This window comes from Panthera tigris, chromosome C2 (assembly GCF_018350195.1).
Source record: "Panthera tigris isolate Pti1 chromosome C2, P.tigris_Pti1_mat1.1, whole genome shotgun sequence".
NCBI lineage: Eukaryota > Metazoa > Chordata > Mammalia > Carnivora > Felidae > Panthera > Panthera tigris.
In genome coordinates this window covers 150,722,776-150,747,583 of record NC_056668.1, presented here as the reverse complement: position 1 = coordinate 150,747,583, position 24,808 = coordinate 150,722,776, and the positions used below count along the sequence as shown (strand labels likewise).

The window sequence follows — 24,808 nt, the reverse complement described above, 5'->3', positions numbered from 1 at the left end:
GGAGAAAGAAGGTCAATTCTTACCGATAAAAGTTTCACTTTACAGGGAAGATATAACAACTTAAAATATGTATGCATTTAATAACACAGCCTCAAGATAGTACCATAAGGAGAAACAGACCATGCCATAATCATAGTGGGAGATATTTTTACACACTACCATCTCAGTAATTGCTAGAACAGGCAGATAAAAATACACAGGGATTTAGAATATTTGGACCACACAATGAACTTTCTCTACCCCATGGACGTACGCAGAGTATTGTACCCTGTAACTGCAGAAGCCACCTTTGCAGGTGAATAAGGAACATTTTCAACATGCTGGGCCAAAAGAAAATTACAATAAATTTCAAAGCATTAAACATGCAGTGTATGTTCTCTGACTATAATAAAATGAAGCTAGAACTCGGTGGCATAGAGATACCCAGAAATTAAGAACTGAGCTTCTAATTAACCTTTGAGTCAAAGAATAAGTCAGATTTGAAATTAGAAAATATTTAGAACCAAACAATAAGGAAAGTTCTACATATGAAGGCAGTTCTTAGAAGGAAGTCAAGTCTTCAATGAATATATTGGAAAGGAAAATAGGTTGGAAATTCCATCTTAAGAAGTTAGAAAAGCATAAAATATGTAGGACAGAGGATGCAATTAAGAAGAAGCAGGATTACTTGAAATAGAAAACATCAATGAAGGAGAGGAGATCAACAAACTAAAAGTTGGTTCTTTGAAAAGACTGAATTGATGACCTTTGGCAAGGCTAATAAGATGAGAGAAAGCCCACTTGGTGGTATTTTACTATTTTTAAAGAAAGAAAAAGGTAACATAAGTACAGGTGATATAGATCCTTAAAATATAATGGCATAGCATTCATGACTTTATGCCAAAAAAACTTGAAAATTTAGATAAGGGAAATTTTTAGAAAAATATAACTTACCAAATCCAATTTGAGAAACAGAAAACCTGACTAGTCCCGCAGCCAATAAGAAAATTAAGTCAGTAATGAAAAACCTTGACCTCAGATGGCCTCATTGGTGCATCCTACCAACCCTAGAAGGAACAAATCACTCCAATCTCACCCAAAGATTGGGTGTGGAGGAAGAGGACCATTTTTCACCTCTTTTTATGGGAATTCGCCCAGCCTTGATACCTAGATGCTAAAACCCGGCAAGGGAGTATAGGAAAGAAAATTAGAGACCAAATACTACTCATCAATACAGATGCAGACATTTTAAGCAAATTATTAGCAAACTGAATCTTCCAATGTATATAAAAAAAAATGTATCACAATCAAATCGGGTTTATCCCAGGAAGACAAAGTTGATTTAACAGTAGAAAATCAATTAATATAATTCGCCACCTTAACACGTTAAAGGACAAAAATCATTTGATTATCTTAATACATGCAGAACAATTGTCTGATAAAATTAAACATGCCTTCATGATGGGTATTCTTGACAAAGGAAACTTCCTAAACTGATAAAATTTTCTTCTTATCTCTCGAAAAACAAATATTAGACTTGGGGAAATATTGAAAGCACTCTCTTTGAAATCAAGAAACCAGCCAGGATGTCTGCTATTAATACTTCCTTTCAACAGCTTACTGGATGTCCTGATCAGCACAATAGCGTGGTAAAAAGAATCAAATGGTGTAATGATTACAAAAAAAAAGAAACAAAACTCCTTATTTGCATATGACATGATTGTGTTAAAAAATTTAAGGGGTTATATAGATAAATCAGAATTAATAAGAATCGTCTGGATGTAAAAATGCTAAATAGGAAAAAAAAACCCACAACAACAACTCTAGAAAAGGACATTTAAAAAGAGATTTAATTTAGAATAGCATAATGAACTAGAGTATATCAGGAATAAATCTAACAAAAGATGGGGAAAATTCCTTACGGAAAAAATTATAAAACTTTATGGAGAAATTATACAACTATTGAAAGCTTAAAAAAATGGAGAGTGTGTTGTTTTCATAGGTCAGAAGACTTCATAAGGTAAAGGTTGCATTCCTTCCCAAATTGATATATAAATTCTTACAGTCCCAGTAGGAAAGAACAACAGTTTTGTGTGCACGTGGGGATGTAACTTGGCAGATTGATTCTAAAATGAATATGGAGGTACAGGGACCTAGATATTCTTAAAGAAATGAAACAAGGTGGGCGACTTGCCTAAAAGACACAGACATGATCAAGGCAATTGCAGTAATTAGGACATGCGGTTTTGCTACAAAGATGGACCAGTGGATTAACGGAGCAAGAATTTAAATGATGGGAAGGGAGGCAATGCTACTTTGAGAGGGAGCAAAAAGCAAGAAAGAAGACACACAGCATTTTCATTTCTTCCTTCTTTCCTTTTTTCCCCTCCTTTCTTTCCTTCCTTCCTTCAATCAACAAGTGTTTACTGAGTCCCTACTATGTGCTGGGCCTTGGGATAGAATGGTGGACGAGGAAACCCTGGGTGTTGTCTCATGGGATATCAGGATGATGGTAAACTGGGATACAACAGGTTCATCTGATGGCAGAATCCAACTTTAGATAATGTGGCCGGGGAGGGCCTCTCTGAGGAGGTGACCTGTGGGTTGAGCCAGGAAAAACGAGAATGAATGATCTAAGTAAAGACTGGGGAAAGGCATTCCGGGTCCGGGGAATGGATGGGTAAAGGCCCAGAAGCAGGAATAGCTCTGTCACATGTGGTGAAGGAAGAGGTCTCTGTGGCTGGAGCAAAGATGAGACTGTTTGCAGAGGTAGGCAAGGCCCCGATTACGCCAAACTTTGGAGATCATCACAAGGACTCTGGGTTTTATTCTCAGAGCAATGGGAGACCACTGAGGAGTTACTTGTAAGCAATGTGCTTTGCGAACGTAAGACGATAATGCTAGGAGAAACCGTGTGCACGTGTGTGTGTGTGGCTGGCCGGGGGTGGGGTGGGGGGGAGTATATGGCAACTGTGTGTTCCGTCCGCTCAATGTTTCTGAAAAAATCTACAACAGTTCTAAGAAACACAGCCTGTATAAAAGCTACGAAACTGGTGATCTGGGCTGTGTGAGTTTCTTGTGGTAACGTCTCTAGATCAGGTACAGGCACGGCAGAGGGAGTATTTGGCTTTAACTTCAATATTTGGTAGGATTTTGCCAAAAACAAAAATGTGAAGGGCCAGAGGCAAAAGGTGGTTGAGTTTGTTTCCAAGGTGTGTTAATACTAAAGGACCACGGTATCTAAGCCGGGTAATGAGGAATAGGGAGATGGCGGAGGAGGAACCCCCAGAAAGGGATGGGGGTGGTGGCCGTGGTTAGGGAACGGTGGGTTGAACAGCATGTCAGGGGCAGGAAGGTGGGGGCAGGGGGGCAGGTGCCTGGCGAATTCTGTAGGCCCCAGCTGAGAGTAAACCTGCCTATTTGTAGTTGTCTGAGAATACAGGCTTCGTGGAACCAGAGCAAAAGAAGCATGTAGACGTTAAAGCACCAAGCTTGTGTTTCCCCAAGGCTATCAAAAATGTCCGTATTTTATTAGGAAACTGACTTCAGGCCCTCTCAGGGCATAGGGAGTATGGAATCTTGCTCCCTCAATGTTTGTACACGGGTGTCCCACATTGGCCATTAACTTAGGTGCCTGACCCTTGATATCATTTTCTAGATACATAGAGAAATCTGTCCTTCTAAAAACGTGTTTTAATTCCTACCTTCTCAAGTTTTCAGGTTATGGGTAAAGGGCCCATAGGCCCACTGTGCCCTTCTCTCCTTTAGTACAGCAAGAGACATCACATCAAGCAGATGTCCCAAACTGGCAGGACACAACACAAGCTTGTGTTTCCCAGGACATGCTTCCTTTGGCCTTTAGACCGCTTTTTTAAAAATCGGATGAGTAGTCAGTATTAAAATCTGGATTTCTGGTTTCTCGTGAAAAATCGCAAACTCTGACAACAATGGATAGGGCCGCCTCCTTGGCTTACATCATCCTGAGTCTCATGTAAATGCCCCTCCCTGGAGTCGTGCTCTGGTGCGGGGTCTGCCTACCTGTTTACTTGAGACAGATGTCCAGTGCCAGTATCTTTTCCTTGGCCGGCTTTCTGTTGTCGCCTTCTTGGTTCCTGCAGGCCTTTGGGTTTGCCACCCCACTAAGTCTGGGAGCTCCGTGCTGGTGAGCTGGCTCCCACACTGGGGCCCCAAGCAGACTTTCTGGCCTAGAAAGTGAGATTGCTAGGCCCTGTCTCCTTCACTCTGTCCTCTCTCTCCAGACCTGGACACTGGGCCCCCGGAGGCACTGAGACAATGCTGAGGACGGCAGTGAGCCCATGCTAACGAGCCATGCCATGTTATGTCAAGGGGTTAGCACTGTGCCTGACACATTGTCCATGCTCAAGAAAGAGTAGCTGCTACGATTACCATTGTGACTGCTATTTGATAAGAGAACAGGAGGGCACAGATGAGGGAGCCCAGGCCTGGAGAGGAGAAGGCACACCCTCACTTTGAATAAGTAGGAAGGACCAAGTCTCCAGCCCCTTGGAGCCGTGTCCTGCCTCCCCTACCCAGGCACAGAAACGGAAAAGTTTTCTGGCTGGTGGGGTCCCCAAAGGACAGGGTCTGTTCCCAGGGGTGTGGCTCCCTCAGTGCGGGGGGAGCCTCCCCAAGGCGCTAAGAGAGAACATTACCAAGCGGAAGGTCCGCAGCACTGACAGGCTTCCCTTCTTGGCTGCACCCAGCTCTATCAGGCTCACGGTGACGATGATGCAGTCAAAGATGTTCCATCTCTTCTGGAAGTAATAGTAGGGGTCGAAGGCAATGATTTTGAAGACCATTTCAGCAGTAAAAAACACGGTAAAGACCTGTGGTTGGAAACAAGGATCCATCTTATCAGGGTCTGTGGGGTCAGGGGGTAAGGACAAATAGGGCGACAGGGAAATGTCTAGTTTAAAAATAAAATAGCCAATCCTTTGACTTTGTTTTTATTCAGTTTCTCTGTAGTCTGCGGGTTCTTGAAGGACTGGGGATGGGAACACTCAGTGTGGTAGCACAGAGTAACCTCTGGACCAGTGCTCAGGATATGCATTAGAACCCACGCTTCAGTGTTTCCATACGTATGGTCGTAGGGGTGGATAATCGTTGGGATAATAATTATTATATGATTATCTAAATGGGAAGTCAATCCGGTTCAGTTGTTTAAAAGCTTGGATTGTGGGCCAACATAGACCTGGATAAAAGTTCAACTCAAGGATGCCTGGGTGGCTCAGTCGGTTAAGCATCCAACTTCAGCTCAGGTCATGATCTCACGGTTCATGGGTTCGAGCCCCGCTTTAGGCTCTGGGCTGACAGCTCAGAGCCTGGAGCCTGCTTCAGATTGTGTGTCTCCCTTTCTCTCTGCCCCTCCCTGGCTCATACTCTGTCTGTCTGTCTGTCTGTCTCTCTCTCTCAAAAGTAAATAAACATTAAAAAAAAGTTCAATTCGGCCATGTCCTAGTTTATAAAAGCTTGCACAAGTAATGCATCCTCTCTCTACCTCAATTTACTCATCTGTATAATGGGCATAAAATGAGATAATGCATACACAATTCTTAGCAAAGGTCCTGGCCAATATAGCTCATTAATAAATAATAGCTATTAAACAAGAAGAAGAAGAAGAAGAAGAAGAAGAAGAAGAAGAAGAAGAAGAAGAAGGAGGAGGAGGAGGAGGAGAGGGGGAGAAGGAGAAGAAATTATCTCTAATTTCAGCTCTGAGTGTCTTTAGTTGTCATAAACAGGAGAGGATTCTGACATTGAAAGAGGTCAGGCCCAGGCTCAGGTCACAGGACAAGCAACAGGGAAGGGAGAAAAGTAAGGTAGATGGGTCAGGTGCGGTTCTCTCATTTGCTCTCAGCAAAGCCTTTCACCAGCCTGGGAAACAGGTGCTGTCATTCCCTCTACATACGAAGAAAGGCTGGGAGTTTAAGTGACCTGCCTAATGCCACAGATTGCAACCGTACAAATTCAAAGAGCATGCACTGAGTGCCCTTTGTAGGCAAGTGAGGCGCGGTAGGGGTGAGGCTGAGGTCCTGTGTCCTACAGAGACCTGGGTCCTGGGTTAATTGGCCCCACTGTTACTGCCTGTGCCATATGGGGCAGGACACTTAACCTCTCTTAGTCTCAGTGCCCTCTTTGGGGCTGTGAGGGTGGTGAGAGCCTCATAACATTGTTGTGTCTTAGAGATAACTCTTACAAGGTACCGAACTCTGCCTGCCTGTCTTGCTTTCTCTTTAAAACATGGCACTCTGCTCTGGCCCAGCAGTAAAGGCCTTTTTTCTTTCTTGTCTCAACTTCTCTAGCTATAAAATGAGGGTGGGGGCTCAGAGGTCTCTTCTGTAAGACCCTCTGTGGTCTGTGCTGACTTCTTGGAAATACGGCCTTCCTTCTCTTTCCACTTCCCCTCTTCATATCAACTTGGAATAGAATGTGGGCTCTCAGCCCAAGTGCTGCCAAAACATAAGGCATGCTGGGGCCACGGTGTCCCAGAACCTGCTGGAGTCCTTATCGCTTCCCCGGATTCGAGGGGAAGGGTGGGTTTCTAGGGAAGAGTAGTCCCATTGCCCCTGAGACCCCTCCTTCCACTTGTCTGCAGCCTCCAAGGAGTCAGAAGAGCTGGACGGTCCTGGTAGACCCAGAAGGCCATCTCTAGTGGGGTGGACACTGCAGTGGGCTTGGAGGCAGGACCCTGACCTTTCCAGCTTCTGCTTATCATGTAACAAAGTCTAGCACGGATTTTATCTTGTTACAAGCAAGTAATACTAAAAAAAAAAATAGAGGACAATTTAAAGTAGTGTCCTATCTAAACCAGATACAAAAGAAAAGTTCTGACTCCCTGGTGCTTTTGTTACAACAGCAACCACATTTCCCTGTTCCCTCCCTTTCGCTGCCTTCCCGACTCCTCTCCGACTGTCTGCCCTTAAATGACATCACTGAAAAACTACCACCACTGTGATTTACAGTCATAAAAGCAATAAAACTAGGAGGAAACCTTGCAAGTCCATAGACTGTCTTAAGATGGGCAAGTGACGTTTATCCTAGTTTCAAGGTAGAGGCAGCTGAGATCCAGAGAATTCGAGAGCCTGACCTAGGATCTGAAAAGAGGGAGCCAGCTGCCCCTTGGGCAGGACTCTCTAGATCCATTTCCCTGTGCTGGTTTGTCCCAGGGCAATTCCCACCAGCTCAGCCTGGCCCTCCAGGCTTGATTTCCTGCCCTCAGTGTGCGCACATCTCCAGCACTGCCCCTCTGCTAGCTGGATCAACACTCCAATGAATGAGGGTATGCGGCCACCCCACCCAAAGTCCCCTGCCATGACAGCTGGGCGAAGGCTGCCAGTCACTCACAATGTTGCCTATCTGGAGCATGGCTTCGAAGGCGGGGCTCATGCGGTGATGCTCCATGGCCATGAAGACTGTGTTCACCACGATGCACAAGGTGATGGTGAGCTCCGCAAAGGGGTCTGTCACTATCCCAAAGAGAAGTGTCTTGAGCTTCACCCATGTGGGGCAGCATTCCCAGATCAGATACTTCTTAGCCAAGCTGGTCAAGCAGGGTGGGCACCTCCGTTCAGACTCCTCGAATTCTGTATCACAGGAGTGGTCAATGACAGTTGTCAGCCATGTGTCTCCTCAGACTCCCATCCCCTGGCCATCCCCTAGATTTTGTCATTACCAATAACTGCCACTTGCAATCTCCAACCCAGCACCTTGCGCAGATGGCCATTTCCTACTTTCTGAGCTCCTTCAGTCCAGCAAATCTAATATCTGTCCCCATTCAGTGTCCCAAAGCATGGACTTTTTAACTGCCCATCACCTATGTCATGCTCTTAGTTCTTAATTCACCTGGCTTAGATTTCATGTCCACTCCTCTATATACTCCTTTGCAGACACCCTCAGTTCCTTTGCCCTTCTCCCCTCCTCGCTCCCCCTCAACAGGCAGACTTCTCTCCACCTGCACCCAACCAGGTGAACCTGGTTAGAAAAACTACACAGCCGTGCTGACTGGTCCCACTGTCAGAAGTTCTGCCATGTTTCTCATTTCAGTCCACTCCTTCAGTCTTCCAGACCAGCATTTCTCACTTTCCCCTCTCTCCTCCAACCTCCCCCACATCTAGTCCTCACTTTCTGCTGACCAGCTCCCTTTGACTTACCTCAGAATAAAGAATCACTCACAAAAGAACTTCCTCTTCTTCCTCCAAGGAATCTATAAGTCCCCCCGCCCCCGCCATGTTCTGCACCCCGTCCCGCCCCCAGCACATGAGCTCACTCTACTCCTAACTGCGCACCTGACCAAGGCTTGTGTCATCCCCTCTCTCCCCTCTCTGGACTGTTCCCATCAGCACGTGAGCATGCTTGAAGTGTAGGTCCACTTTTCAAAACATCTCCCTGGACCACATATTATCCTTCATTTACTGTCCCCTCAACAGCAAAGTTCCTTGTAAGAGTTTTCTACACTTAATTTTCTCTGTTTTCTCACTTCCTGTTCCCTCCTTGACCCCTGGAATCAGGCTTCTACCTCTTCCCCATTTAAATGATCATTTCCCAATTATCCCCTTCCTCTGCCTCTCATAGCATCTGACAGAAGTTATAACACGGTCCTTGAAATCCCTTGTCTAGCTTCCAGGACATCATTATCTCTTGGTTTTTCTCCCATATCAGTGACTGCTTCTTCTCAATTTCAGGTGCTCTCTTTCCTCTTCTTCCCTCTGAATGTTGGAGATCTCAAGCATTCTCTCCTTGATATTTCTTTTTTTCCCTCTCTAGGTAATCTCATTGAGCCCCATGGCCCTAAAAAACCATCATCATGCTATCTCCCCCCAGATTATATGTTGAGTTACTGATTTTTTTTCCCCTAAGCACCCGGCTCATCTCTAGCTGCTTCCATTAAATCTCCATGTAGATGTGCAACTGGGGCCACCTCTACAGAAGGCAACTGCATAGCTTTAGATCTATCTATAAATGTACCTGTAAGTTATACATTCTACAGATACACCAGCCCACATGGCAAGGAAAGATGATGTCCATTATTTATAATAGTAATAACGATAATAATAATAATAATAATAGTAATAGTAAGAACAGCAACAATTGATAAAGTCCATTATGAAAAATGATGAGGCAGATTTATTTATGATGATGTAAAAAAACCTTACGTATATGTGACGTGTGCATGAGTATAAATGCATAGAATATGGCGTGAAGGATGTAAGAGAAAGTGGGGGAGTACACTGAAATCCTGGAATACTGGGGAGCAGGAAGGATCTTTAGTGGGAAAGAAGTTTTCATTGTATATGTATTTGGAGTACTTGAATTTTTTTGCTAGATACATTTTTTCAAAAGAAATGAATTCATAGAAATAAATGTATCCTCCCAAATTTTGCTGTTTTATTTTCACATAGGTGGATAAGAAATTCATATGTAGTCACATTTATCCACGTTGTTCTTTATGTTTCCTTGCTCTCGTGCCTTGCACAGAAGCCAGTCTCATCGCAAGATGTGAAAAATGCCTATTCACATTTCTTTCTGGTTCTTTTGTAGTTTCACCTCTCCCTTAAAATTTTGGTGCATTTGGAGTTTATTTTGAATAAGGAGTAAGATATTGAGCCAGTTTATTTTTCCCAACCTCTTGTTATTTGTATCAACACTGTTTATTGCAAAATACCTCATTTTCCAAAGGACTTGAAATTTCATTTTGATAAGTTATTTCCGCATATCCATATATTTTCATATGCACATGTCCATTTCTCTTCCATAGATAAGGCTATTTATTTTCAATATCACACTGTTGTAATGACTTATCATCTTGTAAGCCTTTAAAATCTTCAAAACATTTTGTCAAATAAAGTAAAAAAAATAACTGAGAAAAATAATTGTGGCTCACGTCGCAGACAAAATGCTCATTTCATTAATATGTAAGAACTCTTAAAAATCAATGAGGAAAAGATCAACATAGCAGAAAAATGATTAGGCAGTTTCTAAAGAGAAAATTCAAATGGTTTATAAATATTCAAAAAGATGTCCAGTAATACTCAAAATGAGAGAAATGCAAGACGAAGCTATACTAAGACATTATTTCATGGATCAGATTTGCAAAGATAAAGACAGTTTGATAATTGCGTTCGGGAGGATGTGGGTTGAAAGGCAGTTATCATCCATTGCTTGGGTGGGTGAGGGTTGATACATTTATGCAGAGTATCCATTGTCCGTCAAAACTGAAAATGCCTATCCCCTGTGACAAAGCGATTTCACTTCAAGGCATTTAACCTATATAGTACGTGTAGAAAGTGATGTGGTGACTGCAGAATTTACTTCCCATCAAGAAGGGAATGATTAACCAAATTACGGTACCATCTATGCAATGTAATACTAACAGTTACCAGAAAGTGTAAGGGTACTATGTAGGATGATTTTCAAAATATAGTCACTGAAAAAATTATGGCACAGAATAGCATATGTGATATGCTACCATTTGCAAGGGAGAAAAAAAAAGACTATATATTTTTGATTGAACATACTAAATTATTTTGGGGAGGAAACACAAAACAATTGGTTTGGAGATTGTTTCTGGAGAAGAGAGTTGGGTGGACAGAAGAATATTCCCCTTTTTTTAATGTGCCCTTTAGTATCTTTTAAATCCTATATAACATATTGCTTATTCAAACAAAAGCATTCTAAATAAAAATTTGATAAAGAGATTTTATTTAGAGCAACGGAGTAAGGAATATGCTCCCCTTCTACTTCCCGAAATCAACAAAAGCATCAAGGAGACTGAGAAATAGAAATGCAAATTCTTAGCAATGATTTTTTGGATTTGATACCAAAAGCAAAGTCAACAAAAGCAAAAATAAACACATGGAATACATCAACCTAAAAAGCTTCTGCACAGCAAAGGAAACCACCAACAAAAGGAAAGGGCAACTTATTGAATGAGAGAATATTTGCAAATCACATATCTGATAAGGAGTTAATAGCCAAAATGTGTAAATAACGCCTACAAATTGGTAGCAAAAAACCAAATAACCTGATTTTAAAATGGGCAGAGGAACGGAGGAGACATTTTTCTGAAGAAGATGTGGAAATGGCTTACAGGTACATGAAAAGATGCTCACGTCACGAATCATCAGGGAAATGCAATTCAAAATACAGTGAAGTATTCTCACACCTGTTAGAATGGCTATCATCAAAGACAAGAGATAATATGTGCTGGCAAGGATATGGAGAAAAGGGAATCCTGTGCACTGCTGGTGGGGATGTAAATTGGTGCAGGCACTCTGGGAAACAGTATGGAGATTCCTCAAAACATTTAAAATAGAACTACCATGTGACCCAGCAATTCCGCATCTGGGTATATATCCAAAGGAAATAAAATTACTATCTCAAAGACACATCTGCACCCTGATGTTTATTGCTGCACTATTCACAATAGCCAAGATACAGAAACAATCTGTGTCCACCAGTAGATGAATGGATAAAGATGTGAAACACACCCACACCCCCACACCCCTATCCATGTATTAAAATATTATTCAGTCATGAGAAAGAAGGAAATCTTGGTGTCTGCCCTCAATCTTGAGGGCATTATGCCAAGTGAAATTAAGTCAGACAGAGAAAGATAAATAACTGATACTATATAGTATCATGTACCTATGTGGAATCTTCCAAAAAAAGATGAATGTGTGAGTTGTGAGGGGTGTGGTCATTAACTAGTTAGCGAAATCCTTTCACAATGTATACATGTATCAAATCTTCACAATGTGCACTTTAAATATCTTACAATTTTGTCAATTATATCTAAAAAACTGAGAAACATCTTCACAGATTAAAAAAAAAAAAAAAAGAATGTGCCGTCCTTCGACTTCCAGAAACCACTAAAGGCATCAAGGAAACTCAGAAACAGACATGCAAACTCTATTTTTGATGAAAGTCAAAAACATCTGTAAACTCAAATCCTAAGTTATGTGCAAAGGCTTTCAAATACTGCACAGGTCAGTCAGGGTACAGGAGAGTGCTCCGAAAGGGCACTTTAAATGACAGATATGTAAACTGGCACAGCATGGTTTTCTAACGCAGTTGGCATACCCTGGGCGGTGGGGGGGGGGGGGCGGCGCAAAATCAATCATTTCTAGTTGAAACAAAAGCAGGCGCTTCCCCGGACCTATTTTGGCACTAAAAAGCGCGGGAAGCAGTGTTGCAGGAGGAATCCTGAGGATGCGCCATTATGGCAGGAAGCCCCTGTCTGTGAGGTGGCACAGGAAAACCCTCAGCCTTGTAAATAGCCTGAACATTGCTGACCTTGATTATCTGGGGGGATACGGAGTCTCAGAGAATCATGCACTTGCCAGCTTGGGACATGATCACAGACAGCTCTTTGCCCTAAAAGAACCTCCTGCAGAAACCTAATCCAGAAAGAACCTCTTCCTTTCCTTCTGTTACAGTTAAAGAGATGTCCCTCCTCCCGTTAAGTCTCCACTTGTGCATCCTCTCCTGCCATGTCAGGAATTGATGGAATGTTCTCTTTCCTTTATCTTCATTCTTTCCCATTCTTATGGATCCTCCCCATTAGCATGTAAATATGCTTACTTGCATTTATTTATTCATTCATTCATTCATCCATCCATCCATTCATTCATTCATTTATTCATTCAGGTCAAGATGAACTTTATTATTATTATTTTTTTGTCTTTTTAAATATAACTTATTGCCAAATTGGCTTACATACAACAGCCAGCACTCATCCCAACAAGTGCCCATCACCCACTCTCCCCCCTCCCCCACCCCCATCCACCCTCAGTTTGTTCTCTGTATTTAAGAGTCTCTTATGGTTTGCCTCCCTCCCTCTCTGTTTGTAACTATTTTTCCCCTTCCCTTCCCCCCCCCCCCATGGTCTTCTGTTAAGTTCCTCAAGATCCACTTATGAGTGAAAACATGATCTGTCCTTCTCTGACTTATTTCACTCAGCATAGTGCCTTCCAGTTCCATCCACGTTGCTGCAAATATGCTTTTTAAAAACTCCACACAAGAAGCAAAAAAAATCTTCCTTCAAAGCTACCTACACGCTGGTGTCATTTTCTATCTCTTCCCCTTCACAGGCAAACTTTTGAAAAATGTGTCTGTATACAATATGTCCTTCTCCACCACTGCACCCCCGTTCTTCAGCCTCCTCCCCTACCCTGCCAATCCTCTTTTGCTCAGATCACCAAAGAGATCCATGTGACTAAAGTCCTGGATTCCTTCTGGGCTTGATCTTACTTGATCTTTCTATAGCATGGTCCCTCTTGACCTTTGTATTCTTCCTGAAGGAATTCAGACCCTTGGGTCTGTGTTGGGTTCTTCTGGGTCTTTTCCTATTTCTGGGCATTCCTTCTCAGCCTCCTCTGCTGGCTCTGTCTCTTCTGCTCAAGGACCAAACATTACAGGGTCTTTAGAGCTCTGCCCCAGACCTTCTCCTCTTACTCAATTCCCTGTGTCATCTAATCCATTCGCACCATTCCAAAATTACCATCTACATTCAAACAGCTTTAAAATCTGTATCTCTAGGCCACCCTCATCTTCTAAGTTCTAGACCCATTTATTATAATTCTGACTTCCTACTGGACATTCCCACCTGGATATCCCAAGGGCATCTGAAATCCACTATATCCCAGACTCAGCTGATGATCTTTCCTCTCATCTTTCCCCAGTGAACCCCTCTAACACGTTCCTTTATGAGTATCCCTTCAGTCGCTTATGCCAGAACCATGCAAACCACCAAGTCCTGGATCCTACATCTCTTAGCTCTTAAATCCTCCCTTTTCCTATCACTCCCACTGCCACCACCCCAGAGTCCAGGCCCTGCCATCTCTCAGCTGGTTTCCTCCCCACTGGTTTCCTTGCCAACACTCTTCCCCTCTTAATTCCATTCTCTACACGTATTCAGAGTAACCTTTATAAAATGCAAATGTAGCTCCCTTGCCTCCAATCCTTTAATGGCACCTCACTGCTTTTAGGATGAAGTCCAAAATCCTTAATTTGGTGTAGGAAATTCTGCGGGTCTGGCCCCAGTCCATCTCGCTAGCCTTATTTTGAGCCCCTCTCTTCCTCGCTCTCTGTGTTCCTGCCACATCAGGCCTTTTCATTTCTTCAGATATTATGCTGTCTTCTGCTTCAGAGATTTTGCCGTCCTTTCTGCTTGGAATACTCCCCTAACCCCAGGCTAAACTTACTGTATTTCCTTTAGCATCCTACACTTCCCCTTCAAGACACTCAGCAGCCTGGTAAGAATTTGTTCCACGTCCCTCTCTCCCACTCAGCACGAGGGCAGAGACTGTGTTGTGCTCACACTGTGCTCCTGCTTCTGGTCTTCTGGTCTGGACAACTGTCAAGTGCTTGCTGGTGTGTCAGACAAAGATGGTTCACGTGCCCTGAGCTCAGGGAACTGCCAAGTTCTTATTGGCTTGGGTCAAACTTCCCCGGGCACGATCATTCCCAAAGAGGTGGCTTCTGTGTCCCTCGTCACAACCCTTGACAGTCCCATGCATCCCTCCTGTATTCCGTGAGTGTAGTGGTTATAATGTCAGACCAGAGAAGATCACAGGTCATCTGCCCTATGCCCAAACAACCTTGACCTCTTTGCCCTAATCTAAGGTTGTCTGTACCCAGATTCTCTTAAAGATGTCCGTGTGTCTCCTGCTTTTCCTAGTCTATTCTCACAGCACCTTTCTTGAGGGGAAGTGCGTCCTACCTCAGGATATCTGACCATTCCTTATCCTCTTCCTGTTTATCAGTTCAGGTCATTGCAATGAGCACCACACCCAAACGTCACTCTCATCCACCAACAACTGTTGAATGCCTACTATATGCCACACACTGTCCTTTCAGGTACTGGAAATCCAGCTGTGAGCAAAACAGACACATCTCTGCCCTTATTTACAACCGAGCAAATAAGAATGGCCAACGTCTGGGGCACCTGGGTGGTTGAGTCAGTTAAGCGTCTGACCCTTGATTTCAGCTCAGGTCATGATCTTATGATTTGTGAGACTGAGCTGAAAGCGCGGGGCCTGCTTGGGATTCTTTCTCTTCCTCTCTCTCTCTGCCACCCCCCCCACCCCCGCCCCATAAATAAATAAATATTAGAAAAGAAAAAGAATAGCCAACATCTGCTGAATATTTACCAAGGGCCAGTCATGGATCTAAGCACTTTACTTATGCTAACCCACTTAATCCTCACAAAACCCTAGAAGATAAACACATATTCACTCTTTTACAGGTTAGGCACCGGAAGCACAGAGAAGTTAACGGAGCTCCAAAGTTGCACAGCTTACCCAACGTGGCAGGCCCAAGATGCAAACCCAGGCAGTCAGGCTCCAGGGTCTGTGTTCTTAACTATTATCCTCTGTTGCTTCTCATTGATTCAGAGATCTCTTTTGTTCTTACCTGAATCGGGATGTGTTTAGAACATTCATTTTGTTCGTTCCTGTCTCATTCCCAACAACTACACTGCATTTGCCCTTCACCTGTCATGGAACTCTGTCCTGTAGGTTCTCATAAGACCGCTTCTCTTACTTCATTGAGATTTCTGGTCTCCCTAGAGAGAACGGCCTTCGACATCCCCCCTTATCTGAAGCAGCCCCTCTGCAGTCCCTTATTCTCCATCTCCTACCTTACTTTCTTTTTTCTCCTACTATTATCCCCACCTGAATCTCTGTTTCGGTTTATCTGTATACCCCGCCCCCCCCCCCCCCCGAATGTAGATTCCATGTGTGCAGGCTTCTATCTTGTTCACCACTGAATTCCCAGCACCGGAGTAATGCCAGACACATAGCAGGTGTTTGTCAAATGCTTGTTGAAGAGTAAATAAATGAAAGAAAAAAAAAAGAGGAGGAGGCAGCTTGATAATTCTGGGGAATAAATGAAAAAGCAAGCTGTTTGTTTTTAACATTAACTGTCTGATGGCTAAGAGCAAAAAGGAAAAAGAATCCAAGCAACCCACCTGGCCAACAAAAAGTCATGGGCATAGATAGCATGGTTAGATTCTATGCAGCCATAAAAAATGTTAGGCATACAGACATTATTACAATGGCAAATGATTTTTGATAAATAATACGAGAAAAATGTACACACTGTTGTTACTGAAATATGTATACATTTCACAAAGCACAAATTCATGCATGCAAGAAAAGTATCTTGAATTCATAATTGAATTCACTATACACCACAAGTCCTCAACCTGGGGATCTTGTTTTGGTTAATTCAGTGTCTGCTATTACATCACTATCTGAGGTTGCATCTGAGTTCTGAAGAGCTCAGGGTCGGAAGAGTGCTGGGCTGGTCCTTGGTCATTGCCAAGTATATTTTACTGGAGTCATTGTAGTTCCCACGTGGTCTCTGGTGGGAGAGCCACCGAGATGGCTGTTCTCTCTTTGCCTCTCACTCACCTTCCCTAACCCTCAAGTGGGCCAAGGTCATCACCTAGCTACTTTCCTGCTATGCAGGCCACGGGGCACTCTCAGAGGCTGCCTAAGGCTTTCTCTACCCAGGTAGGTCACCTGCTTCTCTACTGTATAGTTTCTGTACCATGCTGGGCATGTGAGTCTTTTTCTAAGACTTGCCACCTCTCACTTCCCCTAGAAAGTAAGGCATAGATTGGCTCTGTTTTCAAATCCCTCAAACATCTTTTTTTGTTTGTTTGTTTCGCCATGCCCTCCCCCACAGTTAGGATTCAGTACAGGGCTGGGAGGGGAGCACACAGAGCCCTTTCTCAGGAACACATCAGCATCTAAGTTCCCCCTCCCTCCTTCAGCCCAGTACACGTTAAATTTGTCTAGGGGAGATACATGGCTGGACAAGACTAAGGCCATATTTTCCATGCCCTGAGGCAAAATAAAGGCCGGATAAGAAGACAGGCCTTATACAGGATACAATCATGCTCTTTGGGAACCTGTGTGTCAGGTGACCATGACCCAGTGCTGTTGCCTTCTTCCAGGTAGAAGCAACTGGAACTTAGACACATCCCTGAGGAGGGTGAATGGGCTCCCATTTGATTGATAGAGCCCTAAATTAACAAGAATTTAGTTAAACTGACTGATTAATTTACTTAAATTATCTTCCAATGCTCAGCATAATGTGGGCTTGAGACAGAAATTAAGTTATAACCATACGAGTTACAACCATGAAAAATGACAGGATAATTTCACCATATTTGAAAATTAAGGACTGTAAAATTTCTTGCATACCTGAGGTAGCTTGACATTCTCTGGTTTCTGCCAGATGACTTTCTAAAATTTAGTTTTATGAATACATATGAGGCTGATGTTAATTTAAACAAGAGATGAATAGGGTGTTTCAAACTCATTGGATTCTATTGTTTTTGAAAAATTATCCACATTTAAAAAAACACATTGATAAAGGGTGATGGGACCAAGGGCATAAGAAAGAGGAGTATTTAGGATCCCAGGACACAGATGGGTGATATATTTGACACAGATTTGGGGCATCCCCTGTGCTGCTCAAATGCAGACTCATCACAGCACAGTTGATGGAAATTCCAATGAGCAGTACTTACCCTCAAGGACAGAGGTCATGATGCTGACAACACTCATTGCCCTTTGGGCTCGGAAAGGTTCATTCAGGTATTCTGCTGATAAGAAAGTCCTCTTCTGTCCTGCATCAAATGCCTGCTGGGACACAAACAATCAGGATATTCCCCCAACCTGAAGTCATCAGTGGCAAAAACGGGTCACTCAGCCTCTTATTGGCCCATCTCATGAGGTTGTGAGTTGCCTGGTGAAGCTATGTTCCTCTGTAGCTGTGCTTTCCCATTTGGGAAATGGGGCTGCTTCTTGAACTTGGGGTAAGAGCTTAGCCATGAGGACCAGGACATAGAGTTGGGGGTGCAAGCAGAGTCTAGCTTTGTAGCTGACATTGTAACCTGGGCTCACCTGAGGGTCTGCTAATTCCTGCCTGAGGACAGAGTCCTTGGGCAGCAGCGTGGGCATGGGGCTGCCTCAAGGGTCTCTGAGGTTTCTACTAAAGGGAAGTGACAGCTGCAGGAGCGGTGGGCCAGGAAGTCATTCCAAGGCTTCGTCTGCGCTGTGCATATGGTGTTCAGACAGAATTCCTCTTCCAGGACAGGTGTTTTTTGACCTCCCTTCTGATAGGCCCCTTTCTCTCCCCAGCAGATAACTCAGTTCCAGCTCCGGTCCTTTTCTTTCTGAGGGAATATTCATGTGTCTTGATTCTCCAGTGTTAGTTGTTTGACACAGCCCTTTTGAACCTTCCCTCTTTGGGCCCTCCCGGGGAAGTTCCACCTGGGTTCTGTGCTCTAACTCTAGTCCTACGCTACCCCAGATGTGGGGAGTCTGGGGCCCAGAGAAGCTGATTCTGGCACTGCGCAAACATTCAGAATCCAAATTCAGCTGGCATGAGCACATGCCATAGGTGAAGTTCATAGGTAGATAGTAAGTATTTTAATACATATAAAGAATGTTCCGAAAGTTTTCAACCATGAGGACTCAACAAGAGATGCTAGCATAGCTATTGTTATTTTCAGGCAAATGTGTATCAGTGCAGGCACTTTATGGTTCCATTTAACCCTTCAGCCATTTAGAAACCTTTTTAATGGGGGACTTGGAGGCCTGAAGAATTTAAGGGGCTTGTTACAGGTGACTCAGTTGGTAAATGGCAAACCTGTGATTGAAACCCACGGCCGTGTGACACAGAGGGCTTAAAGAGTTAATCTTACACTAGCTGAATAACTTAACTAAAATGAATCAAAGTCAGAATATCTAGGGAGGTGATAATCTAGGGAGAAATTCCTGAATGAGGTATTTTCTGGAGTGTTAAAGCAACTCCAAGAGAGGTCTGCAGGTTGGCTTTGACTTTTGGACTCTGTTGATGACTCTTTGTTGGCTCTTGGAGACCCACTCTCCGCCTTCTCTACCCCGCCCTGTGCCTGGGGAAGGTGGTCTGTACTCTCTCGTTCTGGTCAGGCTTGGTCGATGGGAGGCACAGACAGAAGATCAGAGTCTGGAAGGAGAGGGACTATCACCTGGCTTCTTCCCTGCAGCGCTGTGACTGACCTCCCCCCCTGGATCACAAGTTCTGTGGGACCACCCAGCTCTTGCTGGGTTCTGGTTCTGGTCCTTCCCCTCACCACTTCAGCCTACGCATATAACAGCTTCCCACCATTGCTCATCTCTAAGTGCCTCACTGTCCCTTCTCAGTTCAAAGCCCAGTGCATACCTCTCCCCCAGTTGCCCGCTGGAGTGGTATCTGTTTCTTGCTGGGATCACATGGCATCCAATCAGAGATGGAGCTAAGGTAACCCTGTAGGACTTATCCAAGTCAGGAGAGCCATATCCTGGTTAGTCTACAAGTCTGTTTGAGAACTGCTCTGGGTCCCTGGCTAGCCAGAGAGGGCAAATGAAAAACACTGGAAGCATCATTACTGAAACTAAAGGGAGAGCTCAAATTAAATCACAGCTCGCAATCCAATGAGGAGTCCCTGGTTTTCCATTGCACTCTGCGATTATTCTATGAAGAGTGCTCACCAGTTAGTCACTGTTGCCTAATTTGTACATTTTGGCAAGTTATTGCTTCTCTGAGTAAAGCAAGGGATGCTTTGCTTCTGCTAATATCTATCCAGGGCACCTCCCAGGATTTCTCTGGGTCCCATGGGCCAAACCCAGCATAGTTTGCACAGAGCTACAAGCAGAAAGAGAAGAACCTTCCCTTTTTCCCATACTCATCCAGGAACCAGGCAGGCCTGTCTCTAAAGCAGTAATAGTGAGTGGAGACAGAGGAACACAGAAAAAAATAAAAGGATCAGCTGGAAAATAATTTGTATTATTGTACTGCAGAGGAAACCAGAAAACCGGTTTGACCTCAGGTAAATCCAATATCTCTGACTCTCACCTGCCCTGTCTGTAAAATGGGGATAGAGGGGAAATGTTGGACACAATGTTGTCTAAAGGAGCCTTCCATGGGTGGCACTCAGTGTTTGTTGGCCCTCACCTGGAGGGCGGCTCAAGAGATCTGGAGCATTGACGAACTTACCGAGACTTCCATGCCTCCAGGAGCAAGCTCACCAGTGGGCAATGTGGAGTGTCTGTCTTCTCCAAGTCCTGAGCCAGGGTTGGAGGGCTGAGGCAGTGGACTCTTAGGGAGGGGGCCTTGCTGGCCGGCACCCCCACCCAGCAGCAGGGAGCCCCGACGGCTGTCACGGTCTCCAGGAAAGACTCCATCATCTGTGGCCCCATCAGGGAATGAGGCGTCCAGGCAAGGGGCCCGGAAATGGAACACACTGCCGTGGCTAGCCCGGTGCCTCCCAGAGGTGAGACCTAGGAAAGACTGGGCATTGCCCCAAAGGACCAGGAAAAAAGGCAGACTGGAAGCTCATCCTGCAGGCATATCTGGGGCTCAACACTTCCTCCACCCATTCCTATTTCCCTGCCCTTATTCTCATGCATTTATTCCAGAAAAAAATTTAAGACATAGATCCAAGGGGTATTCTAGGTAAACATGGGAAGAGAACAGGGGAAAAGAATATTTTTGACATGGCCTGGGAAAAGGCCAAGAGTGATTGCAGAGTGCTTAAGATCAGCAAGTAGGTCACGATGGCCAAGGATGTCAGAAGACAATCTTGTCACCCAGACGAGTCAGCTATTTACAGCCTTAGCCCATAGGACTGGACAAAACTGTCTTAAATTCCCCGCTCCACAAGTAAAGCTGTGACCTAAGGAGACTATTATGCACACCAGTATTGGAACAAGCTCGGTAAATGGTTTGTTGAATGAACAAGTGCACTTTATTGTCTGAAAATTAGGTTCTGCAATTCATTAGATCCAGCCTATACAAATGTGAGAGTTTGTGTGGTGCAGGAGGAGACGAGAGCTTTGTAATGTAATGAGCTTCCAGGATCCCTTGAGGCAAACTTTGAATAGTCAACAATGGGGAGATTGAAGGGAGAGTTGCAGCCTAATTTCCTGGAAGAATAATGCCATGCCTCCAGATCAATAAACATTTCCCATCAAAATCTTCCACTGAGGGAATGGCGAGGCTTACAGTTGCCAGAGAAAAGGAGCTAATTCACAGGCCTAGAGCCCCTGGAGGGTGAGTATGCTGGGTTGGCCAGTGCCCACCACCACTGTGGGAGCCTGACCATAACAAGTTATCAGTTCTATTCTAAGCCATATGAACTATTTCTAGACATCTACACGCTGACTTGCTACCAAACTTTGTCATACTGCTGAATGTCCCCCCCTTCCTTAATTCCTCTTATTTACTAAACTACTAAAGTTGGGACATTTTGACAATTAGAGTCCTCCTTACTTATCCCCCTATCCCACAGAACTGAAGTTTCCTTTTTGGATTATTTGGAGCCCGACACTGTTCAGCAACTATCATTGCAATCCTGGTATCATAAACAGAGCATTCTTTGCCTAGAATATATGTCCAAGAATTACAAAACTCATAAAACCCTATGAATCCTTCCCACTTTTGAAGTAAAGGAGTAGAATTAGCAAATTCTTATTAAAAATGGGATGGCTGAGTTATTTGCAGGTGGGCAGTAAGCAAACAAATGAAACAAACTAAGAAGAAAATTTTGGTCCCATGTTTGACAGGTGGTGCTTCCCTGGCCACCAATTAATATTCCAGAATTAACCTGTTTGACCAATGGTGGCCAATGACTTCTGAATCTAAGTACTAGACTTGTCTTAAAACGCATCATCCAAGCAGGCCAACTTGTGTCCTGGGGGTTCCCTGAAACCTCTGCTGTGTCTCTTGTTGTTTGCTACCCCTAACCTCTCACCCACTGCTGCTGTTTGGAAAATGACTTTATATAAACACTGCTGATGGTCTGTTTACCACAGGAACGCACCTGGGAAAGGAGGAAGGGGATGCCCTCTTGAATGAATTTCAATCCTTTAGTTAGCATGAAAGAGGTACCCAAAGGGTGCTTCCCTGCTTTGGCACATATACGTTCTATTTTAGGCCTGGAAAATACTCCTCCCCCCCCTCCCCTGCAGTCCTCAGTTATTAGAGGAACCCCTACTCACTATTTACTATTCCTCTCAATGATCTCCTCCTCCGTGAAGTCTTTCTTGATACACCTCCACTCCCATAAGCGTGGATGCTTCCTCTTCTATTCCCAAAACACCATGTATGTTTCCCTAATATAGTATATAGCACACAGTTGTTTACACATCTGCCTCCTCCAAATGGAAGTCCTTGGGAAATGGACCATCAGTCATCTCTAGGTGCACATCATGCACCTAGTATTGTTGAATTAACAAGACACAGTTCCTCTTTTGCCCATTTCAAGGTAAACCTAGCTGGAGAGATGAGCACACATGTCCATCTGGTGTGTTTGTGTCCAATTATTGGACAGCCGGGTGCTAATTTATGTGAGGCTGACTGTATGAGGGGAGTTAAAGCCCGATTCGCAGTATCATCGACATTTCCATGGAGGCTATGGTTCAGTCTGTCCTGTGATTGTCAGAGCCCTAGTGAAATCCCCTTTGAAATGTCTTCTGAATTGTACCCCGTGCATGCCAGGTGCTGCTTAAAACAGGCAGAACAAGGAAGGGAAGGGCACAGAATCTGATGAATGAGGAAGTGTGGCTATCACTGAGGCCAGTGTGCATGTGAGTATATCTGTGTACATATATGCACACATAAGTCTGGGGATTATAGAGACAGTATTATAAAAAGTAGAATGTCCTTCAGATGAGCATAAGAAAAGAGACCGAGAGGGAACTGAGGGACAGGAGGCCTGACAAATAGCCAGTTGATCCCCTCTTCCATACTATGAGTGTGGGAACTGCTCTTTCACAAAGGGATTATGATCTCTTAGGCCTCTGGAAAGGACGTGTTTGCCATACACAGGACTTCCAAGGGAGAGAGGGGTGAGGGGAGGAAACTTGGTGAGGCTAGGGAATCTTGGAGTGGGATGCAGAAGATTTGGGTGGTGGACAGAATTGTTACAGGGTCTAGGGAGGTTCTGAAGTTATTCCGAGGCTGGACTGTATCACAGAGATGGGGGCTGTAATCTTCTTTGCCAGCAACAGGTGAGAGTCTGGGTTGTGGGGGCTGAGGCAAAAAGTCAGAAAGAAGCTTGTAAATGATTTCAGCACCACAAACAGAATTGCAGATCAGAGTGTTAGAAGGAAGCTAACGCTTCCTGTCCACAGGTCCATGGACACCTCAAGGTCAGCATGTCCGATATGGGCTCACCACTTTCCCTACAAACCTGGTTTCTTCCTCCGGGGCTCCTCCCTTAGAATCACCACCCATCTGATTGCCCAATTCTGAAAACTGGGAGTCATCTTGGACTCCTCTCTCCTTTTTCCACATTCCACAGTCCCAGTCTCCTTGTCCCCTACCCCCAGGAAAAGTCAGAATCCACCCCTTTTCCGTATCCACGATGCCCCTCTCTTAGTTTAGGCCACCATGTGGTGGGGGGGGGGGTCGATGTGCTGTCTGGATTACTAAAACATCCTCCCAATCTTGAGCCTCCTGCTGTCTGCCTGCCACAAACCTCTTCCCAATCCAACCTATTGTCCGTGGCGGCTGCAAAGGCGGGTAATCTTTAGAACACGAACTTGAGCTCCTTACCATCCTGCGTTGGTTGTAAGGATCAGATTGGGGTGATTTGCTGTCATCTGTGGAGCCCTCTGACACCCTCGGCTTCATCCTGGACATTCTCTCACTGGCAGTTTTGGAGGCTAAAGGTGATCCATTGTGGGAATGGAGAGAAGCTGTGTCAATCCCCAGGGCTGCCAGCACCTGAAGAGAGAGAACAGCAGCTGCAGCCAACAATATGTGCTTGAGCTTTGCATAAATGTGCCCCTCAGACGTGGGATGCCACAGAGGTGAGGGCATCTAGAACAGAGAGGGTCAGGATTAGGACCTGGGTGGTGGTGGGATTGAGGCATGGCAGGAAGGGCCACCTCTGGGTCATCTCTTTCATTTGCACCGAGTCATGTGTCCTGCTGATTCCCTGCCCAAATCCCTTTTACCAGGTCAGTCCACTCAGCTTCAGCAGCTTGAGTGTTAGCTGTTAATGGATCACAGCCACAGCATCCTGCAGAATATTTCCTTTCATTGTACATTTGGCCGGGGGCGGGCATAGGGGTGTAAAATGCCACCCCCTTGTCTCAAGAAAGGCTAACGTTGTGGTACTAGTCATGCCCCAGAACTCTGCATGGGATCAGGCTGAAGGTAGTCTCTAGCTGAGGCCACTTTCTAGTTTAATTCATCTCCTGTCCTGCTTCCTTCTTTCTCCTTTTCCTGACGGCACCCCTCAATAAATCACTGGCACAAGATCTTGATTCAGGTTCCCTTTTTGAGAAAACCTGACCTAAGTTGGTGCTTGAGGTACAATAAATCGTTCTTACAGTTCCATAGCATGACAGCCTTAATGTAAGTGGCTTCTCCAGACCCCTCCCCAAGAACGTTCAGCCTGCAGCAGATTTCACAAAGCGTGCACCCCTCACAGACCTCCTGCTCCTTCCGGAGCATCTCGAGGGCCTCCTGGAACTTTTTCTCCTTGGCTTCAATTTCATCAATGGTGGCCTGGTTCTGCTCCTCATATGCCATGGTGACCACAGCCAAGATCAAGTTGACCAGGTAGAAAGACCCCAGAAAGATGACCAGCACGAAAAAGACCATATACATTTTCCCAGAAGCCCTCAGCGTCTGCAGATTCAAGAGAAAGAAGAGAGATCTGTATCCAGAGTACGTGGGCCCCTGACATTGCCAGACTCTTCCAAGAAAAATGTAGGCATGCATCTGACTCCCCGGCCTCCAACCAAGTCCGTAGGGGGGCATGCAG

General features: G+C 44.6%; 1 protein-coding gene across 3 annotated transcripts in view; it reads right to left on the bottom strand.

Annotated features, from left to right (window-relative positions):
* Positions 1-24,808, bottom strand: part of SCN10A (sodium voltage-gated channel alpha subunit 10) — a 93,512-nt gene that overhangs the window by 36,806 nt on the left and 31,898 nt on the right. For 2 of the 3 annotated variants that reach the window (XM_007081019.2, XM_042956682.1), the window contains exons 9-14: positions 24,475-24,672; positions 23,590-23,760; positions 20,029-20,322; positions 17,537-17,648; positions 7,342-7,580; positions 4,653-4,826 (exon numbers count right to left, since the gene is read on the bottom strand). In XM_007081019.2, coding sequence (XP_007081081.2) covers positions 4,653-4,826; positions 7,342-7,580; positions 17,537-17,648; positions 20,029-20,322; positions 23,590-23,760; positions 24,475-24,672 — 1,188 coding nt within the window. The remainder of the gene's footprint in view (positions 1-4,652; positions 4,827-7,341; positions 7,581-17,536; positions 17,649-20,028; positions 20,323-23,589; positions 23,761-24,474; positions 24,673-24,808) is intronic. The other variant, XM_042956683.1, reaches the window with a different exon arrangement.